The sequence below is a fragment of the Siniperca chuatsi genome, linkage group LG23 (genome assembly GCF_020085105.1).
Source record: "Siniperca chuatsi isolate FFG_IHB_CAS linkage group LG23, ASM2008510v1, whole genome shotgun sequence".
In the NCBI taxonomy this organism is placed as follows: Eukaryota; Metazoa; Chordata; class Actinopteri; order Centrarchiformes; family Sinipercidae; genus Siniperca; species Siniperca chuatsi.
The window spans coordinates 7,161,917-7,181,893 of NC_058064.1; the positions used below are offsets into that span (position 1 = coordinate 7,161,917).

The window sequence follows — 19,977 nt, forward strand, 5'->3', positions numbered from 1 at the left end:
AGTTTACATTAGAGCAGATAAACACACCACACTCCTTACACTTTCGCTGTTGTCTTTTTGGTTTCAGAAGTTCTAAAATAAGACATCTCCCTCCAAACTATGCCAAATATCACACTTACTACAGCCCCATACATCCCCCCTGCCTCAGCATGTCAAAAAATCCAAATCTTGACGGCCTACTTACAGTTTAGCGGTCAGTCAATTACATCATACACTTTATCATTACAGGTGTTTATAAGTTTTGTCTGCAAAATCTGAAGACATTCTTATTACTATTCTAATCACACCTGCACATCTGACGTCCGTAATGCACTTTGGACTACATGTCACCCTATTTAGCCTGACACACAAACACACACTCACACACAAAAGACCACAGTCTCTAACATATGCTTACACCCCGCTGAGACTCTAAACTGTGCTGTTCTCTTGGCCTCGTCTCGGCAGGGCCACAGAGACCTCTCGTTATGTCAACAGGCTCTTGAACACACCATTAGCCAGAGATGAATATGTCATAAGCAATATGCAAGGACGGGACAATGAAAGATGAAGGTGCAACGTGGGCCTTGGTCCCAGTGAGTGTGGTGTTTACAGTTAAGGTCAGTGTGATTTAGAATATACAAGGGACCTACAGGAGGTTTTATAATAGATGGAAAGAGGTTTGTTGCCATTAGTGTGTGTTTTTGTCCCGGTTCTCTCCGTTGACATGTCTATTTCTCTGCACTTGTATGCACGTATGTGTTTGTGACCATGTGTGTTTATTAAGGGTCATTTTACCAAAATTACAAAAATTCATATTTTTCGTCTGAGCATCTTGCGTCTTGTGAAGTGCTGGATAGTTTTACCTCTTCAGGCCTCTAAAAATAGCTGAAATTAAAAAGCATGAGAAGAAAATCCCTCTTTGCTTGAAGTTCTTCCAGCTCATACAAATTCTTAGTAATTTTTGAAGTCTTCTCATTTCTAATGACAACTGTTGCTGGCAGATTCTGTCAGCTACAGCAACAGTAGCTAGCTCATTAAGCAAACATTAGCTCCATGAGTTAATTGAAAAGGTTGTCTCCGGCTGAAATATTAGTTTCAGCTGACTTAAAACAAGAACACTATCTTTCCTTTTTTTTTTTGTGAAACACTGAATAGTTTTTCATTTTCAGACCTTAAGAATTAATTGAAGTTAAACAACATGAGCAGGTAAAAATTTGGCTTTGCTTAATATGCTTACAGTTCATAGAAATGATTAACCTTTTATGAAAAGTCGTGAGTGAAATTTGGATCATTTTAAAGGGTCACAAGCCACAAAGGTTGGGAAACACTGACCCGGAGGAACACTCTTTCTTGAAAGAGATGTTGCTGTTGAGTATTCAGTTCACCTCCATTTTACTGGGGTGGTGGCAGAAGTTTCAGAGGCAGATATTTCTAAACCTTGGCACATAAAACCATATATTTTTGTTATTTGTGTGAACTGAGCCTTTAGGTATAAGCATGCATGTGTATATATGAGGCTTCACAGTTTTCTGTTTCTGTAAAACAAGTTGATGCTCTCCATCTGGCTGTATTTCCTCCCTGGTCATAAAGAATGAGATCTGTGGGCAGGACAGGGGCGCTACGAGGTCATAGCACCATCATTTGTTTTCTGCCAGTGTGCTCTACTATTGATTCTGACACTGGTGCTCAAGGCAAATGTCGTCCGTGTTTACCCGGATTAATTAAAAAGTCCCTCACGTCACGTTGCCTCGAGGTGAGAGCTTGCTCTGTCAATACCATCGTTAAAACTTGGAAAGCATTTCTCCGCAACAATGAGAGAACATTTCGGTGATATCTTAACTTCCGTTTACCTCGGCTGTTGTCACTCAGCAGCTCGGCTTGACTACAACAGTAAATCCAGGAAATGAATATGAATTGTCATGTTGTTTTAGAAAAAGTATCATTGACCCAGCTATTATAGTCTCCTGCTCACGTTTTAAGAGAATTGGACAGGATGGAGCTTGTGGTTAGCAAGGTGATGGCCAATCACTAAAGCACATGCTTTGCTTATTAATCATGAAGGATCTTTGTTTTTCACTTTCTCTCTCTGCGACACTCTTACTCTGCCCTCTCTCTAAAGAGCATGACAATTACGCCTGCAATTAGAAAGTAATTGTTTTCATTATCAACAGGCTAATGTTGTTTGTCACACTTTAAAATGGATCATGCCTTGTGTTCCCACTTGCCCAGTGTTTTTAAGAACCTGCATGGTGCCTGCACAGTGGAGCACAAAACACTATATTTAGTAATCTGGTTGAGACAAAGATAAGCCTGGATGTGGAGCGCTTTTGTGTGGGAACATTTAATTGTCAGCTAGGTTTTATCTACAGTGCAGTATATTGCAGCGGGCAAATAGAAGCACTTGGCCCCATAAAAGGCAAACATTTTAACCACTTGTCATCTGCACTATTGTACACTTGAACGGCAGATAAGACATTATCTGTGGTAATGTTTATCTGTAGAAATAGTTTATGGCTGTAAGGGGAATCCAAGGGGAGACAGTGCTGATGTACTGTACAGCTGATTGAGTACTAGAATAGCTGTGGAGAGCCGAAGTCCTAACATCACCTTTGGTTCAGCTGCTGTTCCGCAAGCATCTGTAACTCAATGTTTGTCATTAAGGGTTTCTTTTACTGCTCTCTCTGAAAAAGTAAATGTGTACCCGGGGTTTACTATGCATATTCTAACTAAAATAAATGAGGTAGCTACTACAGCAGTTGCAATTAAAATTTGAACCCTGTGTGTTTTTAAAAAAAAAAAAACTATTAATTAGTTGGCATTTGTACAACTACAGCTCTCGTGAATTATACATCATTATAACTGTTTCTCCCTTATCCATGATCTCCTCCAACTCTGTCCTCTAATGTCATCTTTCCAACTTTTTACCTGTAATCTCTGCAGCCAAAAAATTGTCTTCACTGTTCAGCCTTCTCTGTCCTGTCTCCCTTATTCGACTTCTGAGGTCCAAATTTGCAATATCCAAGCTGTGATTTGTGACATGATACAATTTCCTTTCTTGTTAATTTAGACACGTTTCACTAATCAAAACAAATGCCATACATGGAACCCATGCCTGAGCATGCGAGATACTCGCAAATGTATCTGCAATTTGCAAGAAACAATTAAACAGGCCCCAGTCTCAATCCATCAAGCTTGTGCCGTTAACTCGAGACGGTCTCAGGTTTGTGGGAAGTGGTGTTTGTTAAAGGCCACTAAAAACATGAATATTAAATAAACCATGATTTTACATCGTTAGCATCCCAGTCTATAGGCATCTTGGTAGTCCAATGATCAAAACTCATACCATATAATTGCAGTGTCCACGGTGTGATTACGGCTGGGGAGCTTTGTTAGGGATCGTGTCATTCCCCTCTCACCCCTTGTTTCCTTTCTGTCTCATGTCAAAAAAGGTTTAAATGCCCAACAAAATCACTGTCTAGACAAATGAATCACACAACATACTGTTGAGCAAGGTTATGTTGTAGGGCTGGATTTTTAGTTATTTGCATTACTACAGATTTTAAATGGTGTTTTCCTGCTTCTCAAACAGTCACCAGAAGTTGCAATTTCACTTTGACTTTGTACCTGCTGTATTAACGCCAGTGTTCCAGCCATTACAGCTGACCATTATGTTTCTATCTGTCCATCCTTTTGTCTGCAGGTGATGTTATTGTCTACATCAACGATGTGTGCGTCCTGGGCACCACCCACGCCGACGTGGTCAAACTCTTCCAGTCGGTGCCAATTGGCCAAAGTGTCACCCTCGTCTTGTGTCGTGGCTACCCTTTGCCCTATGACCCAGAGGAAGCTGTCAATGCCAACAACAACACCACCACCACCATCATCTCCCCGCTGGGCATCATGGAGCAGCGACCCATCATGGTGAACGGCAGGACGGGCTACGACAACTATCTGGACTATCTCTCCCGCACCGCGCGCTTCGTCACAGACCCTAGTCAGGACCAGGTCAACGCCCAGCAGCAGCTGCTCACCCCTCACCCAGGTGACACCCACTTAGACGGCTCGCTTCCTCCCACCACTGGCACTACACCTCCTGACAGCATCTCCATGGCATCGTCAGGGGCAACCCAGGGGGAACTACTGAACCTGACCATGGTGAAGGGCATGGATGGTTTTGGCTTCACTATTGCAGACAGCGCTACGGGCCAGCGAGTCAAACAAGTGCTGGAGCCTCAGGGTTGCCCGGGCCTGTGCGAGGGTGACCTGATTGTGGAGATTAACAAGCAACCCGTGCAGGGATTCACACACACCCAGGTGGTGGAGCTTCTCAAGGAGTGTGGTGTGGGAGCTGAGACCAGCCTGGTGGTTCAGAGAGGTGGAACAGGTAAGACCAATGGCTGCAGGTAGGGATGGTGTGGAAGATTGTTGGCTCAATACGACCACTTGAATCTCTCCGCATCTACTCCATATTTGCCTTTCTATCCGCATATCTGTCTGCCTATTCATCTATGTCATCTTTTGCTGTTGTAACAAAGTGTGTCTGTATATGTGGTCCAGTCCAAAGGCCACATAAACCTATTATGCAGTCCTGCAATGCTCAACAATGGCTGACTGATACACAGCTCCTCTCAAATGCCCTTCCTAGTCCTCTTTTCTGTACTCTGGGAGAAAAACAGCTTTCCTTCACTTTACTGTACTTACTGCCTCTCCACTCTGCTCAATGAGCCATACCTCCTAGTGGTCAACAAATATCTTTTGATTGACGTGCATGCTTTTTGCAGTGCTGTTATTTTCAAAGTCTCTTGTAGATTTTTTTTTATCATGTCAGTTTCATATGTACGGCAAAGTTTACCTTGTGAGCCACAAATAAAAGCCCCAAAATTAAAGCATGTCAGAAGTAACACAGTTTTTCGACAAAGTTCTGGTAGACTGCAAATGGCTCTGAAGTGCTTTCTACCCTGTGTTTTTCAGAATGTATGGCCCTCTGACAATCATAATTATGCACTGCACTCTGTCGTGAGTCACACACAGGGTTATGATTTGCAGAATCAACAGGTAGCCGACTGTTTTCTGCTCTCTGAGTGTGTGTGGTATGTTGGGGTGGTGTTGTTTGTGGAGTGTGTAAAAATGTCTGTGTTGGTTGCTCAAAACCTGGCTGAAACCTTCAGACAGCTTACTTCTAAATGGCGATGTATTTGACATTGAAAGAAAAAGAAGGAGATTCACTATCATGTCTTCCCTAAATGTGTATACGGCTCAAATGACAGAACATAAGTTGTGTGTAAGCCTGCTGTGATCTGCCTACAAACAGAGCTTTCCCTATTATTGAATTGTGGAGTTAGTGCAACTGCCAGCGATGACTCAGCCAAAGCTCCGATGTTGAAGATTAAAACGTTAGATTTTAATTAAATCTAGAAACAGCAACAGCAGCTCAGCAACCAAGCAGATAGGATCTGTCTCTGAAACCTTGTTGTTAAATGTTGTTAAATGATTCCCCTCTTTGAGTTTACCTGTACAAGGATTTATCTTGGCTTCCTCTAAGTGATGACACATGAACTTTAGCACTTTCTCATACATAGTGCCAAGCCAACTAGATGCTGCTTTTGCTTTTGTGTGGAACCAATTTGTAGTTCTGTATTTTGCCCCTTTGTGTTGTGTAATGTCACATACCAATCATAATGCCAACTGTCTGGTGGCACAGACACCACTGAGACTCACCCACAAAGGTCAGCTGCGTCCTCTGAATAGATTTATTGCCATTAATTTCTTTATTAGGCTGCCCATGTCTCTGTCAGTGAGCAGGGAGCGGAGGAAGAGAAGCGGAGAAACAGAGTGAAGATATTAGCTTCTAGGAGTGGAAAATTAGGACATTTTCTGATCCAGAAAAGAGAGAAAAATATATATTTTTAAGCCAGTACCTCTAAAATGTTGTCTGCTAACATATAAACACACATACACACATGGAAGAGGTCAAATGTTTTGTGCCACTTTCTCAAAAATCTCCAATCTGTCAATACACTCCCTACACACAAACATAAAAACACACAGTCTCCCATCTGCGCAGGAAGCTAACAGTGAAGCATTCCCGCCATCTGTCCGGGGTCTTCACTTGCGGCAGAGCTTTAGAAGGTCGAAACAAGCACTCCCATCTAAAAAGCAGCCTGTTGGCCCGTGGAGAAAATGGCAACCTTAATTACATGCTATATTTCATCTTATTATTCCAAATCTGGATATGGCTCAGCTCCACTGCATAACAATACGCCAGGGTGCAGTGTCACATCTGTTTGTGTTGATTTCCTGTGACATGACAAGCTGTGGGTGCTAGCAGTGGAAAAAACGTCCGTGCCACCCAGTCTGCTCTTACCGTAACATGACTGCATATGGCACACATATGTGTAGAAATGACTACGGTGCCAAAATATCCCAGTTGGGTGGGGTTTTAGACATTGTAGATCTCTTGAGAGTATTTTTGGGACTTAACTAGGAAAACGCTGTTAGACTTTAAGCTCATTAAGATCAGAGACTTAAGACCCTCCTGGGAGAAAACCGTCACAATAAATAAAGTCTTTGTAATTTTTGTCATGATGGAGATAAACAAGGAGGACTACGGAGAAAACCACATATCTAGATTTTTGATGTGGCAAAGCTAATGATCTGTTATTTTTGTTAAAGTCTTGTGATGTTAGCTTTGTTGACTTTTACCTCTTTAGTTGTCTCTCCTCTCTACACACTCTAAAATGGTACAGTAAGGGTTTAGGATGCTGCTAACAGGCAGAAATTCGATCAGTGGTTTGCAACTTGGGGTTCCTTGAAGAGTGGGTTATTAGATGATTACCCGGGTAGAAAAATGTTCATGTTTCAGACTTTTCTCTAATTTTTTGCTTCCGTCTTGTGAAGTAGTTTCACCTCTTTAGGCCTTTTACAATTATCTGAGAAGGGAAAATCAATCTTCAGTTGAACTGCTCACAGGTTATAGACATGCAGTTTTTGACAAGGGGTTGAGAGGAGACCTGGTTGGTTTAAGGGGACCATTGAATTGGAGAATGGTACTATAGTAGCATCAGTAGTGAGTTACTTCAACCCCCTACTTGTATCCTACTAGTGCTGAAATTATTAACTGACAGAAAATTAAATGACAACGATTTTGACTAATTAATTAATCATTTATCAAGCTAAACGTTGACTCGTTCCAGCTTGTACAAATGTGAGTATTTGCTCTCTATTTTATATTATTGCAAATTGAATTGAATCTTTTTTGGTTCTACACTGTTTAATCAGGCAAAACAAGGCTCTGGGAAATTGTGATTGGCATTTTTCTTTTTTTTTGGGGGGTATTTTTCTTTTTGCCTTTATTAGACAGCCCAGAGTAGAGAGATGACAGGAAGTGAGGGGAGAGAGACTGAGAATAACATACAACAAAGGTCTCTGGCCAGAACGTTGTGGTTCGGCGCTTTAACTCCCAGTCCACCAAGGCACCCCTGACAACAACTAAAGAGTCTATTTATTTGGAAAATAATTGACTGAATAATTGATAGTGAATAATCGTTGCAGTGATTATACCCACATAAACTAAGACAAATGTTGCGTTGTCCTTCACATACAGCCAGCAAAGGCTGTATGTTAAGCAGTTTTGAAATGAACATCAGTGAATCTATCATAAAAATGTATGTCTAAAAATCTATTCCTGTATCAGATTAGTTTCATTTCATGACATTTGAACTATGAGATTGTTGTGATGAATATCTGCACACAATTTTCAGGAATATAAATACTACAGTGCAAACTGTGTCAGACTCCAGCACTTACTGTGAGATTTGAGTTGCAGCTGATTCTCTTTTCCCACCCAACTTCCTCAGAAAGGCTAGTTCCAAGCGTTTAGCCAAGCTATTACCCATCGTCATAAAACTGTCACCATGCTGCTGGAATGATATTCCACCTCTTAACACACTGAAATTTGGCCCGCTCCTTTAGACCACTGGACACTGGCCACACAATCTAATTGAACTGGCTGTTTCTCTTGATAAGGGCTTGTGCCACTAGCCAGTGTGGTAGAGAGACAACCGACTGATATTCGTCATCAAACAACTGTCACGCTCCAGTCTCTGGCACACTCCCCAAATATTTGCCAGTTCAGGGGCGAGCACACAGCTCATCACTTTTACTGAAAACACAATCTGAAGCGGAGGATTGAACGTGCACTGGGAGCTGACTAAGTTTAAAAGTGGGCGAGTGTGCATATTTCTGCATGACTGAATTTTTTCAATGACTGCCCCTTTATCCTGCGGACAGAGCCACCACCTCTTAGCATCTGGTGTCGGGGAGAACACACACACACATAGTCAAGTAGAGGAGGGATTGACAGCATTTACACCTTCATAACGCCCTCATATTTCTTAAAATCCCACAATCCAACAATAATTTTATGGCAATTTTAAGGTGCCATTGCAGTGATAACACACTTCTAATGTCCGGCATCAGAGATCGCAAATGACTGGTGAGCTTCATTAATAATTACAGGTCTCTCTCTCTCTCACACATACACACACACACCTCCTGTCTTTGTTTCAGCTCTTTATCTGTGAGAGTTAAAAACAAGAGAGAGACAGCATGTTACAGTTTCTGTTCAGCAAGGCTCGATTTGCTTGGCTTGATGTTGTCATGGACACAGTAAAGAGCCGAAGAGTGCAGTAGCAAGTTATTGTTGTAATAGAGAGAGTACATGTAGCTTTGGAGCATCAGTAAACCATTGCCACAATCATTTTGAGACATAGGTATGATCATCATTAATAAAAGAGACAATCATAAGGAAAAGTGGCAGCTTCTGATTGCTTGACTGCTTTTTACATTCTTCATCACTGCATCAGATTCCAGACATAAATCTGGAGATTTGTTCTTTCACTCAACAGTTTCAATGCAAACAGAGTTTAGGCTTTAGCGTTTGTTGTAAAGGAAGGTTGTGGGAAAGCTGAGGCAGCGTTCAACATGTTTTTTTAGTAAGGAAAAAGTACAGATCCTGTTCACAATAATGGCTAATCAGTCAATCATGGATTAATTAACTAATTATTTCATCACTGTAGTTATTACACCTAGCCTGATAATCTGACTGAATTGCCAATTAGTTTCACTTCATTCATTCAGCTGATTTCTTGTTGGTAGTGGGGGTTATTTTGTTTAGTTTGCCCTAATCAATCAGTCGGAAGTGACTATCTGTCCTGCTGACGTCATTTTCAGCTGACAGAAAAGCTGCGGTTTTTTACACTGATTAAAGAAATATGTAGATTAGGTTATTTCTGTGAGTCGACATCTTGTACAGCTGCGTCAATCTCATCTACGCTTATTGCCATTTAAAAATGTTTTTTTGTATGTAGCTAGGAAGCTATGTACGATGATAACATCACCGTTCCTAATCCACGTCTAAAGCTCTGATCAGTCAACTGGTTCTCCAGCTGGCAGAAACAGCCATCAGTTGGGACACTAGACCTATTTTAATAACTGAACAAAGCAAAGATCCAGGCAGTGATTCAGATGTCTGGAACCAAGCTAAATTACACCAAGCTATCAATATAGTTTTTACAATGTACAGAAGAGAGTCTTGTCATCACTGTGAGGCTGCCAAGAAACCAGTGGCGATTTCAGAAAGAAATAGTCCAGCACATAACCCCCAGTAAAACCATGTCATTTTTACACTTCAGTTTTTGTTAATTAGTAAGCTTTAGAGGTGTTTGTAATTAGAATTACAAATTATTCCTTTAGTGCAGCATTTTATATTGAGTTAAATCTATAAGCTGTGGTCAGATGGCTATACTGCCCTAAATTATGTTTTGGATTTTATTGTAATGATGTGGATCTTTTTTTACTAAACAAGTTGTTGTTTTTTTATGTTCTCCCTGGCATGTGTCACGACTCCCAAAGAACTCGCCTTCAAAAGCGAAAGAGAGCCAAGCTGACCGCCAACATCCAAAAGTTTAGCTATTTATGATCAAACCATTCAGTCAATTAAGCCCCATTACCTTGAAAAAGCCCACGCTCATAATATAGTTATGATATTTAGCCATCCCTTAAATTTGAATTTGACTCCTGAGCCATTTTTGCCCAACAAATGGGCACTCTGTCTCTCATCACCAGTAATTATTGTGCCTGTGTGCAAGCATGTGTGTGTGTGTGGGTGTGTGTGCAAGGCAGACAGTCTCATTAGTGGCTATCTAGACCATTAACAGGCTGTGTCCTTGTTGCCACACCAGCAGAGACGCAGGGCTGTAATTAGCTGCAGAGACTTTCAGCTCGTTCACATGTTCACTCGCCCAGCTAACTTGCCGCATTCTCCCTCACTGCTGCCTGCCCACACACTTGCACAAACGCTGAGCTGCATGGTTTGATTCACACAGGTTGTGCGCACACCTACACGACAGCAAGGCACACACTTTCCTCGTCTTATTCGCACACATCCCAAGGCAGGCTTCTCCACACAAGCCTCCGCACACTTACATAAACTCCCTTTTCTAGTACTGTCATGGGTAAATTGCACATTATGAATCAGCTGTCTGGTTTGACCTTTCACCTGAGATTGGTCGTTTGCACATGGATGACCAGAGGCCGCTCTAAGAACCATGCAGAAGGTTTGCTTTGTAGAGAAAGAAAAGAAAGAGGCTTTGATTCACTGAGCCTCCTAGGGAATCGGTGTGTAACTAGACAGTGATTCATTGAATGTGTATGTGCAAGACAGAATAGTTGGAAACAAAAAGACAGAAAGAGAAAGGGAGGTTAGAACAGGGGAGTGATGAGTTTGGCTTTCTGCCAGTAGACCACAGTCTGTCGGCCATGTTCACACTTACAGCTCTGTCCCCACCAGCTCCAAACCCGGAGGAGCTGCCCGCCAGGGATCAATATCCTGTCCGGTCGGCCCCGGGAAGACAGCCAAGGGCCTTGCACATGAAGGGCAAGATGCTGAGATTGGATCATAGCAGAAATAGAAAGGGTTAAACAAAGCTGATGGTGTTTAGCCTTATTGCCATCAAAATTAGATCACAGAGGCAAAAGTTAGGCTCTGCATCTCCTTCCCGTGTGTGGGAGGAGTGGAATCACTAACCTTGGTTGCCTCTTAAACAAATCAAGCGCTCCTATTTGAGCTTTAATGGGATGGAGTGATTACCCAGTGATTGCATGAGCGTGGCTAAATAAATTGTGCTGTTTTGAGCTTTAATATCATGCATATTCAACCATGTACCTTGCAAATAATTTGTTTTGCACACAGCTACAATGAGGCTGGTTTTCGAGAACATCGGGCGAACATGGAACGGGCATTTGAATAGAAGTGGACAGAATCCGTTTTCTGGTGTGGATGTTATGTGAAGCTGCCAGTGTCCCTCATGAGGTGTAGATACATATTCATAAAGGGCTGAAAGATTCACGCACGCTTCCATTCATCCCAGTGTCATCATAGTCTCATTTAAATAATTGAAGGGCTTGTATTAGCCTCTCATTGTGAAATTAAAGAGATCTTTGTTTTTGTAAGGGTGAACAAATGTAGCCTTATATGTGTCAAATTTTGATTTATTAACATTTTGCAAAATAATTTTTACAGGTGACTTTAACTTATGATGAATATAGCAATGGGTAAACATGAACATTTTTACAACAAAATCCTTTCTAACACATTAGATAGAAAATAGGACAATCACTTGACTGTTTTAGAGTTAACATAGTGTGTAAAAAGCTTCTTAAGGTGCCACCAGAGCCCAGAAAGATGTTATCTTTTATTGTTTATCGGGAAGAAGATATTCTCTTTCGTGCATACATTTTATGGATATTGTGCAAACAAGTTATTTATCTAGGAACCAGTTATTTTTTAATTTTGGGACAGCTACCCAGCACTTCTAATGCTTGTATAAAACAGCACCTAATAACTTGCTTGTTTTGTAGGCATTCAGCCACTATCTTCAATTTAAAAAAGCAGTCAATACATACCCGAAAAGGTTTTAATGTGATCTGACATGCAATATCTTATTTACTGTGAAGTGTGAAGTTTTCGCCATGGCCAGGTTAATCTGTTACAGTTACAGAAATTTTCTGTTGGGCCCTAATGATCCCCCAAAATTTGCTAATAATGCAGGACCTGCTTTAGTTGAAAATGTGGAAATTGTGTAAAAATTACCTAAAAAGTTTGCAACTAATCAAAACACCAAAATTTATTAACATTCAGTGAACCTTGGGCTGTTGGGGTCCCCTTTACCCAGTTGGTAATCCAGCCTTGGTCAACTCTTACTTCTGTTGTTTAAACTTTTGAGGCAATTCTCTGGGCACCCCATTAATAGCCACCTATGCATGGTGTAAATGTGTGTAGTCCTTCCAATTTTATTGTATGACCCTCTGGGGTGAAAATAAAACTCGACAAACTGAGTTATCTCCGTTATGATGTGGCTGTGTGCATCAGAAGTGGGCAAGCTGCATAGCAGAGAAGCATATGAATTTATTGTAAATTATGATGTTCCCTCATGTTAAATAACTTTTTTTTTTAAAAACATCTTTCAGGACTTTTGGACCTCCATGTCTTCTTTACATCTAGCAGTTTGGAGTGCACACGCTTCTGTCCTAATGCACAAATATCTATTTTGAGACGTGCTTGTATCAAGACTATTTCTCCTTGGTCAACTTTTCCAGACGTCTGAATCACAATCATTCCACATGAACCTTTTTCCCAGTTGTCACGTTGCAAAGGCTGTGAGAGTCGCTGCCATCAAGTCTGAGGAACTAGATGACTCGGCACCTTTAGAGCAGAAAGGCTCTCTGGAAACACTTCCCAGTTCAGAACTCTTTAATTGGAGTTTTGGGCAGAAGTTGAAAACGAAGCACGACACCCGATCTTATTCATCATTATCTGAAACCGTGTCAGGGCTGAGGTGGGGGGTGAAACACGTATGCACAGATACACAAGCGTACACAATCACACACTATGGATTTAGGGACTTTTGTGCTCTCATCATGGATGAGCTGCGATGAGGTATTCGGCCCTCATTACTGGTGTTATACTGGTCTTGCATGCATCACAAAAGGGTGACACTTTCAAAAGGACCGGACACCGGTTAGCTTAGAACCAGGGAGTGCAAGTTTTACACCACAGGGTTCATGTAGTTTTCTGCAGCCGAGGTGACAAGTCTGATTAGCATTCAGTCTATAGGCTTTCAGCACCATGGACAGCGCCTTTCTCTCTCTCTCTCTCTCTCTCTCTCTCTCTCTCTCTCTCTCTCTCTCTCTCTCTCTCTCTCTCTCTCTCTCTCTGTCTCTCGCCTGTTCTCAACTTTTAGCCATGGGGCACTCTGACACCCAACTAAATGTCTGGTACGCCTGAGTTAACAGCGACTCTACCCTGATGATCACCTCGGTCAGTGATGCCTGGTAGTGCCCCTCCCTTCTGTCTGTCTAGCTCAGCTCAGGTTCTTTCACCCTGCCTCTTTAGCTTTGATATAGATGTTCTGCAAAGCAAGCCTTTCATTGATTGACCCTCTTTGGAAAGAAAAGCAAAAATCCTCTCTTTGCTCTTGTCATACTTTTCTTTTTTTCTTTCTTGTTTTGGGCAGATAAAATTTTCCCATGTGCAGTGAAAGTAAAATTGGCAATGAGTTTTAGATAAGCTGTTGTAACTGTGTTTTGTTTCTAAAAATCTTATTTGGCTTATTTTGACTGAGAGGAGCTGGCAGACTGACAAATATTGCTGGATTTCTTTGTGTAGCTTTTGTTAATTTCCATGTTGTCACCATTCCACTGGCGGCTCAGTGAGACGAATGTTTTTAGTGTGATTGGAGTGTCGCCAGGCCAAGACTGGGAAGGCTGGTGCATAATTCGAGCAGTCACCCCATTATTCGATCCCTCCATTTGCTTACACTTCTGGCTTCCCAGAAGGGAGAGCATGGCAGCACTTGAAAGACAGGAAGGACAGAAATTGAATCAGGAAGATGGAGCGTGCACCTTTTTTTTTTTTTTTTTTTTACATGCTCCTGTAAATTTGACTATAGAAAGCATCTATAGAGAGCATATGTTTGATTACTGTGTATGTGTGTGTGTGTGTGTGTGTGTGTGTATCATGTACTGATGTCAGCTGCTACTGTTGCTGTGCTTTTTACAGATTGTTTTCTTTCATCATTCAAGATAGCTATCCGGGTGTTGTTTTTGAACAATGATGTAAACAGCAAAAATGTGTGGCGTACCTTTTTAAAGGTCAAAGCACGATGAATGGGAAAATCAAAAGAAACGTGTGCCCTTTACTTTGCTTTACTGCATTTCAAAATGAAACCACTTTATTGTGAGGTACAGTCATCCAGAACCCACTTAAGTGAAACATTCTCAAATCCCCCTGCCTTTTTGTTGTCACTGCTGAGGCCCCTGACAGATTCACAAATGCCCCCTTTGCTAACAGTGAGAACAGAAAACCAATATTTGATTAAATTTTAGCTGAAGATAGATGCAAGGTCTTAAGTTGCAGGTTGTGGGAGAGGTGAGGTCTCATGAGGACACAAAAAACAGAAACAATTAATCACTTTTAAAGCAGCCATAAAATATGTTTTTATATTAACAATGGATCACATGAGTACTTGTTTGTGAAAGGGGGATGCGTTTTTACTGTTTTGGTTCAGTGTCACCACTCTCATTAGTGTTTTCAGCATGAATGCTCTGATGAGCCCACTGTACACTACCTGCTCAGCACCAAACAGCAGACAAAGTAAGCAACTGTGAGCAAGAAGTAAGCTTACCAGAGCTCTGTACCCCACTCCTCATCTTTGCCAGAGGCAAACGGCTCAAGGCTATATTAGCTGCTACTAGAATAACACACCCAAATCTCTATATGAACTGTTGGCGGTCAAGTTGCATTGTGGGTGGTGTAGGTGCCAGGTTTTGACAAGGAAGAAGAATGCGTGGGGAAAAAGAGACGATATCTCTGGTTCTGCTGCATCGATTTTCATCCTTTATTTTTTTAAACTGTCCATCGCGAATCCGACTATACTAAGAGTGCCGTGTTAAATCGGTAGAGTACTCTTTTAAAAGGTGATAATATCTCAGCTAATGTTTACAGCTTGTTTCTGCTACCCCCAAGTGGCCAAAAAATCAGTTAATGCAGGTTTAATATCATAATATTCATTTTGGTGCTTTTTTCTTTATTTCTCAGTGTAGAAAATGTTAGATCACCTAACATCCCAAAACGGAACAGAAATTCACACTCATAAGAAAAAAATCCTAATGACTATTGGAAAAGATGAATTCTTGATTTCAAATTATTAGTTCATATCATTTTTGCAACCCGTTGATCACATTTTTCATCGTGTTTTTCATCGTGTTTTCATCATTTCAATATCAAGACATCTCATACTTTATTAGAGCATGCTTCTCAGCTGTGCCTTTTCTAAGGTCTTATTTTAATCTCTCTGCCTTCTCAATAAGTTGGTGCCTCATAGATATTTATTTGCCATCTTCTGCTCTGTGCTTTTATCCTGTTTGAATCAGTTATGCTTTTCTTTGTCCTTTCTGCCATTTACAAACACTGTTTTCATGTCACATTCCCATTTTCATTTGGTTTATCTGTAATTCTATCGATAATGGGATTTTTCCTTCATTTTACTATCCTCAAATATCCCCTTGCGATTGGCTTTCACAGTTCAAATCAAACCACACATCTGTTTCTACCATCTTTTTCAGTCTAAAGCAGTTTTTGTTCTCTCAACGTTGCAGGTCACTATTCACCCTGGAAGACCCCTAAGCAGGTAACATGCACCAACCTCCAAAATGTGGACTGTCCCCATTTCTGCTTTTTAATCATTAATATACAGTAGATTGTCACTTTAGTACCAATGGCTGCAGTGTGCATACTGTATGTGCTAATCAGAATGACTTTAATCTTGTTTTTTTATAAGATCTGGAAATGACTTTCAATCCCTTCTTCGCCGTATTAACTCTACTGATGATTCACTATATGTCCGTGGCTTTTACAGCACCTTGATATTCAGCCCTTCTTTATTGTCACAGGATGGCAAAAAGGTCAAGTGGCCCACTCATAACATCGCTAGGCTCTTGATCCTGCAAGTCAGAGCTAATTCATAGCCTGACTCAGTGCCATCAGGGTTATCCACACTCTGGGCATTTGAATTATGCTACAGTCTCTTTTCTAACTGCTTTGGCATGGCCCAAATGCATTTTCATCCCTCTTATATCTTCATTTTATAACATTTTTCCAATCTTTCAGATATTTTGCACTTTTATACTACCCTGCATTTGCTCCCTGGTCATTTATTTTTCACCTTGCTTTTATTTCCTTTTGTCATATTAAGCAAAAGCCCTCATATGATATGCCTGCAAAAACTTCAGCCTCCTCTTCTGCTTTCTCTGCCGCCATAAATACTCTAGATACTATAGTATCATCTGCTGTCCCTGGGCCCACTAAAAACTCTATCCACCAAACATCCTCTTAGATCAGATTCACTTTGTCTTTGTATGTGTATTTGTCACACTCACATGCCTGCACACGAGTGTTTCTGCCCGTCTTTCTTTGTTTCTCTTTGTGCGACTAAGTGTGTAATCCATTTCATGCCTGGACGTCCTCCCAGCGTTGCTCTGACCAGCCCCTGACCTCAGCTCATCTTGTCCCCATTCCAGATCACAACTAACAACACAGGAAACCTCAATTGTGTAGCTTTTAAGACACTTGTCCACCGAAATCTCCTTATTGTTCATCATTTCTGCTCCCTCTCGATTTAATCAATCTCCTCCATCTCCCTCAGAATAATTATAATTCTGAGCTCTGAGGGAAAAGCTTTGAATGTCACAAAGAAGCAGACAGCATGCAGAGCCTCTCTCTCTCTTGTCTTGTCTGTTCACATCTCTCTCTTTACCCCCTAGTGTTCATTTGTTGGCTGCCCCGCCCCACCCTGCCCCTCTCCCCCAGCTGCTGAACCCCCACCCCACCCCCGCACACAAGAGTTCAGTCTCGGTTTAATTGGGTATCATTTGTTGCAAGAAGACTTGTGCAGCTCTGAGAATGAAATATGGAGGAATTTGACTAATAAGGGAAGAACGGGGAATCGCCTAATTGTCATATCGACCTACAGTCGAGCGAAGGCTCAGTCTGCAGCTCCTGAGAGTTTAATTTGCAAATGAGCTTATCGACATTTGTCCAAATCCAGCCAATACTGTAGGTAACGGCTACTTAATGTTGGAGCATGTGCAGGTATTTTTATTCAATAACCTTGTTTTCTAAAGGCGACCTGCCTGCAGTGTCCTCTTTTTATCTGACCATCTAGATTATAGCCAGAGTGTACTTGCCTCAACAGTCTTAAACAGACAAAAAGAGACACAGAAAGAGTGAAAGAGAGATCAGGATGCAGTAGTCTAATCCCAACCTTAACAAGGTCCCTAGTCTCAGCAGCCTGCCCTGTGCAGACGTGCTTCACATCAATGGCAGACACGAATAAAACCACAAAGAGTGGAAACACTTTTAATTCCGTCCCGGAGCTTTTATGAGGCTGATATTTATTCTTGGTACATCTTGAACCAGATACCCTGTAATTCTCAATATTAAAGCGTGCCATATGCAGCCAGTCTCGCCTTCTCAGCTTCAAAAAGCTTGTTGTTCCCTCCGGATCCATCTCTCACACTTTCTGACATGTCAACGTGTCATCTTGGCTATCTGCTTGGTGTCATGCCGTGACTCAAGTGGCCTGGCTTATCTGACACATCAAAGTTGACACTCTGACTGACTGGTGTTGTCAAAACTGCCGGTGTCACCTCAAACACTTGACAGCATTTGAATATTATTATTATTTGAAAATGAACATCTTAACAATGAGACTTGCTGTCATCCTCAAACTCCCCTCCAAAATAGGGCCATATTTATCTGTTTATGACATTTTTCTATATGTTTCGCTCTCCATACACACATCCTTGATACACACTGAGATCTAAATGATAAATAGAGGCTGGAATTGTTTTTTTTTTTTTTAACTACTAACCTCACTAACTGTCTGGTTTTACATCTGTCTAGCATGATTTGATCGTGCGCTAAACCCCTCCCCTGAACAACAATTGTCCAATCACAGCTTAGCAACGGTAACTAGGCACAGAAGGCCTGTCAAGCTTTTGATTTCTCCACACGCTGAAACCGTGTAAAATGATTGATTGAGTGATATCTAAATAGTTTGGAGGCTTTTGTCTTTTTTATCCCCTGTTTCAAAACCAAAAGCACAAGAGCAAAAGTGTAAAGAATGTATTTAACTAATGTAAGCTGCAAACATTAGCATACCCGACTAACTAGCTTACTACCGACACTATTAATATAGCATTATTTTCAAAGACATTAGCTAACTATATTACTTGTACTATGTGGGGTTACAGGTTATGTTAAAAAAATCTGTTCAGTAGCTGTTGGAGTAACGTCAGCTGCTCTTAAGTTAAAAGTTAAAACTCGGGCAACGACAGCCAAACTTGCGTTAGATAGCATCCCATTTGCCAAACCCTTCTCTTACTCATCCTCAAATCCCTTTCTCTAATAAATGTGAAACATACTGTTTAAAATTATGAACATTAAAGTATAAATCTACTATAATACACTGTTGCTTGTCCAAGTAAGTTTTCTTTAATAAGCATCCAAACCATCCAAGGGTTAAGTTAAAATAACATTTAAATTACATGTTATAAATAATACTGTACTATAATACTAGGGCTAACTAACTCCACTCTGCAATACAAAAGCAATGCTGCTCCTTTATTTCCATCCTCTATGGATCATCAGTTGGTGAGGATGGTGACTTTTTGCCTGGTAGCTTTAGTCTTAATTATTTAACAGTTTATCATGTAAGTAACCATTAAGTGCATAAATCCACTGGAAACATAAAAAATTCAGCTGGAGTTTTCTACCGACTAGCTAACAGAATTTTTGTGCTAGCATTAGCTTATGAAGCTAGCTACAGCTGATAAAACCTGATAGGAACAGTTGTCATTTCAGCCGACAAAATCCATGGTCATCGGGTGGAAATGAGAATCCTGTTTTTGTCTGCCTCTGTCTGTAATCGAAGACCCACTGTTTCAGAAATAACTGCACATTTTGAGTGGTAAATCTGCCACCATTATCATCGTAAATTGCATGTGTGCTGAGAATGGAAGGCTTGACAGGAGTAGTAACCGTAACTAAGGGCAGCGGGGATTAGCGAACGGTCAAAAGTCATTCAAGCAAACTCTGCTTCAGTTTCTAGTGTTGTTATTATGGTAACCAAGCTAAAAACGAGTGTCACGAGTGGGAGAAGGTGGTAGTGTAATATTGACCCCTCATGCTGCTGTGCTTTACAGGTGCTGGAGCAGTGGGAGTCCCAGCAGGGCCAGAGCAGTCCTGCTCAGACCAGCCTGTCAGCCCCTGTTATCCCCCACAACGCCCCCTTCCCAACCCACCATCTTCACAGGGCCTCTGTCCCAGACTCAGCCTCCGAGGCCTTGGCCCTGGCTAAGCCAGACCCCTATGACCTTTATGAGAAGTCCAGGGCTATCTATGAGAGTAGGCGTAAGTACCAGAGCTGATACTGCAGGTGTAGCGTTGTGACAAACGCTCCTCTCAAGATGGACTCCTCATTGGAAGGTGGAGTAGTGAATTAGCAGTGATTCATCACTCTTTCTCTTTCTCTCACACACAAATTAAGTCACAGATTCATTGTTGTTCACTTTTTCTGCTCCACAGAAAACTTAAAAAGCTTGTTCAAATGAGCTGACCTCTTTCAATCAAACTGAAAGATCTGTCACTGGATTTTCAGCACAAATACCTCCGCTTTACACAATCATCAGACAATTTGCAGACATACTCCCGGATTAGCATTTGCAGCTGCTAATTCCTCACATTATCTCATTTGATCTTCTCTCGTTAAACGCTCATACAAACCAACACACATAAACAAAACCTGCCATCAGCTCAGTCTTTTTACTGACTGGAAGGATCTTTACATCCAGACACTGACATTCTGCCAGCTCACA

General features: G+C 41.3%; 1 protein-coding gene across 16 annotated transcripts in view; it reads left to right on the forward strand.

The window, feature by feature from the left end:
* magi2a (membrane associated guanylate kinase, WW and PDZ domain containing 2a) overlaps positions 1-19,977 on the forward strand; it is a 230,003-nt gene that overhangs the window by 181,897 nt on the left and 28,129 nt on the right. For 15 of the 16 annotated variants that reach the window (XR_006376839.1, XM_044186311.1, XM_044186306.1 and 12 more), the window contains 3 exons: positions 3,683-4,366; positions 15,700-15,731; positions 19,306-19,513. Coding sequence is in view for 15 of the 16 variants with exons in the window: in XM_044186311.1 (XP_044042246.1) it covers positions 3,683-4,366; positions 15,700-15,731; positions 19,306-19,513 (924 nt within the window). In the remaining variant the exon portion in view is untranslated. The remainder of the gene's footprint in view (positions 1-3,682; positions 4,367-15,699; positions 15,732-19,305; positions 19,514-19,977) is intronic. The other variant, XM_044186301.1, reaches the window with a different exon arrangement.